The 5,978-nt window shown below is 40.0% G+C and overlaps 1 protein-coding gene across 1 annotated transcript in view; it reads right to left on the bottom strand.

Moving 5' to 3' along the window:
- Nucleotides 1–2,539: 2,539 nt before the first annotated feature.
- The window catches only part of LOC107722970 (mitochondrial dynamics protein MID51-like), a 4,951-nt gene continuing 1,512 nt past the window's right edge, over nt 2,540–5,978 (bottom strand). Inside the window, exons 2-5 of the mRNA XM_016531473.1 lie at nt 5,274–5,424; nt 4,928–5,084; nt 4,264–4,589; nt 2,540–3,785 (exon numbers count right to left, since the gene is read on the bottom strand). Coding sequence (XP_016386959.1) covers nt 3,006–3,785; nt 4,264–4,589; nt 4,928–5,084; nt 5,274–5,408 — 1,398 coding nt within the window. The 5' untranslated portion in view covers nt 5,409–5,424 and the 3' untranslated portion in view covers nt 2,540–3,005. The remainder of the gene's footprint in view (nt 3,786–4,263; nt 4,590–4,927; nt 5,085–5,273; nt 5,425–5,978) is intronic.

The raw sequence follows: 5,978 nt of genomic DNA on the forward strand, positions 1-5,978 counted from the left end.
GCATTACTTTTTAATTTAGAAGGAAATATCTAAGTTATTATTTCAAATACGTAACGCCAGTTACTTTGTTTCCCATGTCTTGACTGACAGCTCTCGTGTTGCCATGTTGAGAGAAATTGGGAGTTAGTGCAGAGGCGTTGTGTGTGAACATGATGATACTGTAGTTCTAGACTAAATATGAACATGTATTTACTCATCTCACTGCACAAAAACAGATTCAGTATTCCTCAAAATGAATAAAAACAGTCGAATCCAAACTCAGAATATTATACAAACCTGCAATAATTAAATGTTAAATAAGACAAATATAATTTATGTATTTAATCCCATTTTATTAACCAATGTCTTTGCTACTGACCTTCGGTGATCCAATTCAACCATACTAAGCAAAAATTACACATTTGTGTTTCATTTTTGTTATTGCTGAATAGTGTTGAACTTTCTTCTCCTGCATCATATTCTTCGTGCAATTTGTTTGAGCTGCGCCCTATACTGTACAGACATGAATTTACATTTCCTTCAGCCTGAGGCGTATTCAATTCACTTTTGGTGTGAAAGGGCTTTTTACATTTGTTTGTTAAATTTTTTACAAAAGAAGAACTTTTTTATATTAAAAACAAACAATCAAGCCCTGCCCAGATTTAAAAAGTAACTCAAAAGTAACGTAACGCAATTAGTTACTTTTTTAGGGAGTAACGCAATATTGTAATGCATTACTTTTAAAAGTAACTTTGCCCAACACTGCTGATGTGTGCTGGTGATTCATCTGCTATTCAAATCACTTTAGATTTAGGTGGAACTGTGATTATTTTTTTGGGGAAAAAAGACAGCAATTGATAAGTTTTATAATGGTCTTTTGTGAGTTAAGCTATTCCTGAGTTATCTGAGCTAGATAGCCAAAAAGCATCAACTTAAAATGTGATTTATCATGGTTAGTCTTTTAATAGCGTTTAACAGTGTTTCTGTGGTTTGAACAGGTCCTGCTGTTTCCCAGTCAGCCACCTTCACAGTCAGGCCGTTTTTCTGTGTCGTTAAGTGGAGAGCTGACTATTACAGATGTGCACAGCGAGGATTCTGGCTACTACATCTGCCAGGCCATCAGTGTGGCAGGCAGCATCTTGACCAAAGCCCTGCTGGAGGTGGAAAGCAGTGAGTAAATACTTTAAACTAGCTTTGGACACACACACATACAGTTGCTCTTTCATATACCCCCACCAGCTACATCAAACACCGGCGGTTGGCGTGTATTGATATTTTAATATCAATCTAACTACATTAAAGGTCCAGAACTGTACATGTAATTGAATTGCTTGTGTGAGGCCTTATAACAAAGATTTTTTGTTTGCGTTTAAACAAATTGCCGCTTCGCCCGCCATAGCCTTTTTGCTCTAAACCAAAATAAATTAAAAAGTCTTCAAAGCCGCCCCAAATTAAAATTTCTGCGTTCTGCAAATGGGAGAACAGCAGGAAGCTCTGGAGACGTAATCAGAAAGGACAGGGCACAATCGAGCTATGCAAATAACCCCAGGAACATATGCCGCCTCTATCATGCTCCCTGGTAACAGGATAAACTGTGTTATGTGTACTTCACGTGTGTGCGCATGTACATGAAAAACCTTCACCAAGAGTCCAATATCTGCACAGTCTGCTGTAGGTTTGCTAAAAAAAAATCTGACTTATGAAATATAATCACATTTCCCAGAAACCCCTGTGCCTGTAGTGGCCTCTAAGGATGATGACCCTGGCATGTTGGCATCATCTGACTGATGTTTGCTGTAATGTTCTTACATGATACACAGTGAAATGATCTATGGAAGACATGTGCGGCACAGGGTCACTGCTCCCAAGGACGTGGTTCTCGTGCCTATGAATTTCACATCACGTAGAAACACAACTCGGTTTTGTTTGAGCAATACGGCCCTCGTCTTCTTTCTGACCTTATGGTCTTTTCTTTTTCTTACCGCAGTGGAGGGAAAATGTCAGAGATGCAGGCTTCCTTTCCCGGGTCCTTGTTTTTCCAAATGAGGATGCTAAAGTAACCGAATTGTCAATTATTTATCTATGGACTTTTCTCCTCGCTTAGGTCAACAGACAGTAGGTTTTTCAGTTCTAGACAAACAAATAATAAATTATTAATGGAAACACGGCGGTGTTAAGCCATCACATTTGTCTATAGAAGGAGATGCAGCTGAACTACAGGAAATGGAAGAATAAATTGTAGAAGAACACAGGCTACTGTAATTATTCTAGAGTGCCGTGTTGAAAAGCATTATTGTGCATTTTACATGCTATATTGCCACATACCTTTCAACCTGAAAAATATTTACAACTACCTGTGTGGAAAAGTGCAGTAAAATGCCTTTTTTTTTTCATTCAATGCTGTTACATACATTAGAGGTATATGCACATGGTCACATAAATATGATCATTAATGTAGACTGTGGAAATAATCTTACATAAATTACAGTTTCTTTATAGCTTTACATGATTTCATGCTTTCATTTAAAAAAAAAAAAGTATTTAAAAATATTCTCAACAAAAGCATTGCATTACAGCTTTATTGTCTATTAAGTATTTGCTTCTTCAAAGTCAACACAGCTTTGCATTGTCTGTGATTACTGCCATTGCTCCAAAAAGCTAAATAGTAAAACATGGTCAACGCAGAGCTCAGAACAGGTTATCAACAAAAGAAAATCCATCTTAAGTCACAGACAAATGGTCTGAACCATGAAAGCGTTCTCTCACTTCTTTAAAATCTACATCCAAGCAGAGTGTCTGTCTAGGTAAGTGATGCATAGTTAAATGGAGCCAATGTCACTTCAAAATCCCCTTTCAAGGAGTAGGTAAGTGGAAATACACATAAGGGGACCATGAATAGACACCTTATAGAAATTATATGTAATTTTACATTCATTGTTTAAAGGTGCATTAATGCCAGTTGCCATAGAGAGTTGTTTTGATAAAAGTACTATTCTGTGCGTAGAAGGAGTAGGAGGGGGAGTGAATCAGATCAGTAGAATCTCAGGTTCAGTTACAGCACAGTACAGCATGAAGCCCATCTCATCAATGTCGTCCTCAGTAAAACCCTGAAACAGATTCACATTAGGTTTGAAGTAACTAGGCAAGATTCCAGTTTCCAAATATCCGATTAGCTCAGTGATCGCCTGCAGGAACCTATCAGCAAATGCTGATTCCGTCCAATCTGTTTCATTTTCACTCATATGTAGAATGACGTTGCCAAGATGGCTGCCGTTGAGCTTGCGTAGTGAAGGGCAGTTGCAGCACACCGCCTTTAGTGTTTTCAGGCACTTTCTTCTGACCCCCGAGTCTGCTTTGTCAAGCTCCGCTAGTCTAGCCGTTTCGCTAGTGTATAGGCTCTGGTACCAGACGTAGTCGAATGACCCAGTGATCTCTCGTTGCGCCGTAAGCGTCATCTCGCCAAGGCGCACTGTTGGCAACACTGTTATGTAAAAGTGTTCTCCACTGTCATAACTGCTTTGGGTTAACCCTTGAATCTCCAATTTGAGCTCTGGAGACCCAAGCACTGGTCGCACCTCGCACTCCAGGGTTCCGGTCAGCGATGGCCAGTTCATTGATTCCATCACTGTCTTGCCTAGTTGGTCGGAAACAAGCCGCGACGACAAGTATCCACCCAGCAAATGTCGATCCCAGTAGCTCCGCCCCCTCGGGAAGTACTCAAGGTTTTCACGGCGCACCATGCAGTACTGAGGGTGACCCAAAAATGTGTCCTCTCCAGCAATAGGCGTCCACAGACTGGACTCCAACTGTATGAAACACATTTGGAACAAATTTAAATACAATTTTAGGGCCAAGCACATGGCCATTGTCAGGTCAATACCTAAGATCAAAGATCCAACTGCTAAGATTGGAAGGCTTTTCTTAATGTCATCTTAACTAAATATTTTAAAAAGAAAATAGTTTTTTTTTTAATATATATTGTTGATTATATTATATTATATAATATTATATTATATTATAAAGGGATGTCCCAGTCAGGTGTTTTGTGCCTCCGATCCGATCCAAGTCATTGAATATTGAGTATTTGCCGATACCGAGTCCCAATCCGATACTTGTATATTCCTAGTGTTTGGTGTACAAATCAAGTACATTAAAGTTATTAAAATTTCAATCCAATGTACACAGAGTTGTGCAAAGAGTAAAAGTATCTTTGAGATATATGGGATAGCAACTTTTTTTTTTACACCTGCAAGTAAACAAGTGGTCCACATAGAATCTTGATACCTGTAGGGGCACGATCAAGCAAGCATGGTCGGCTTTAACCACTTGCAGGTTGTCAAGCAATGACCCCGCCAGCATCATGTCTCCCAGTGGCATGCTTGGGTGTTTGGAGTGCAGGAAGGCCTGGATCTCTGTGGCTATATCTAACGCTCTCTGCTGTGCGACAGACACCTCCTCTGCTGACAGACACACGCGTGTTCTGTAGAACTGCTGCAGACGGTCCACAAACGTCATCACACACAGATCCATGCGTTTCCGTCGCTGAGGTGGGTCAGCGTCACAGCGCTGGGGCTCAGGTGAGGGCAGGGGAATGGGTTGGGACAGCTCCGCTAAACACAAAAAAAAGGGATTCTACTTAAAAACAGCATTCACAACCCATTTTAGTTCCATAACATGATATATTTTTTAGTGACGCAGATGTTCAGTAACATTAATGCGTAAATAAAGACCATTAAGACATTAACAAAGTCTTAATAAAGACATTAACCAGTTTGAAAAGTGGAATTAATACATTTAGATGAAAGATTACAAAGTTGTTGTTTTTTTGCACTAGCATGCATAGATGAATTGTGCAGAATAAGACCCTAAATCTGGTTAGTTTTGATTTCTTGTTGTCTTTTTGCAACAAGTCTTCTAAATAAAGGTAAGTATGTTCCCAAGTATTTACCTTTCTTGGTTGCGGCAGCAATCTGTTTCATGACCACTCCTTCTATACCATTGTGCAGCAATTTGGGGGAGGCACTAACCAAGCTTAACTCCTCCCAGCTGTCCGTCATCTTCTTGTCAGGCTTCTCATCAGGAGGCCTACCAGCACGTTCTATCAGCTATGACATCACAGGAAGAGGAGGAGGAGACAAAAAAATAATAAATAGTGCAACAGTCAGGTTCTAGAAGTAAAAAAAATACCTACTGTGAGCTACAAGCTTTTTTAATTAATGGTATATGCACTCTATAAACAATATAGCATTTGACCAATCAGGACTATGTAGTAAGCAAAAATAATGAATAATCACCCGTTTCACAGCTAATGTGGCAATGCCCAGCACCGCAGCTCCGCCGACCCCCAGCACCAGCCGGGCATTGGACAACAGGAAGTCAATGACAACAGCAATCCCATCTTCTCCTCGCCTTTTACCAGAATAATACATCACGTCCTCTGTGAGACTGTTTGAAACTGTCAGTAGAGACTTACATGACCATTTGATGTCACATGCACTTCCTCACATATCAGTGTACCTCAATGGTTTTTAGACATCTATCATGATATATTCTGGGCTGGATTATCCAATGGGCATTATGGGCATAGGCCCAGGGGCCCATGCGCACTTGGGGCCCAAGCAAGGGGAAATTTTTTTTTTCAAAGTGTCTATTTACACTAAGCGTCTACCTTATTGGCAGAGGCTATATACACCAGTTCCGCCCACCAATGTCTGGTTGATATAAACAACAGAGGTGTTTACAACAAATAGTACCATATAATTCAAGACCTTGATTGTGTGTGTGTGTGTCTAGAAGCTTGCGTTCTGCAAGTGAACGGCGTATTATTGTGCCATCTCAAAGAGGCACAAAATCACTTTCACGGACTTTTTCATTAACTGTTCCCTCCTGGTGGAATAACCTGCCCAGCTCAATCCGTTGGGATTCTGGAATCTGTTCCACCTTTATTTGACCCTCTAACTCTAGCACTTTCTATTCTATTTTAATTCTACTTTATCTAT

Source organism: Sinocyclocheilus rhinocerous, unplaced genomic scaffold, assembly GCF_001515625.1.
Source record: "Sinocyclocheilus rhinocerous isolate Xijiao unplaced genomic scaffold, SAMN03320098_v1.1 scaffold3, whole genome shotgun sequence".
In the NCBI taxonomy this organism is placed as follows: domain Eukaryota; kingdom Metazoa; phylum Chordata; class Actinopteri; order Cypriniformes; family Cyprinidae; genus Sinocyclocheilus; species Sinocyclocheilus rhinocerous.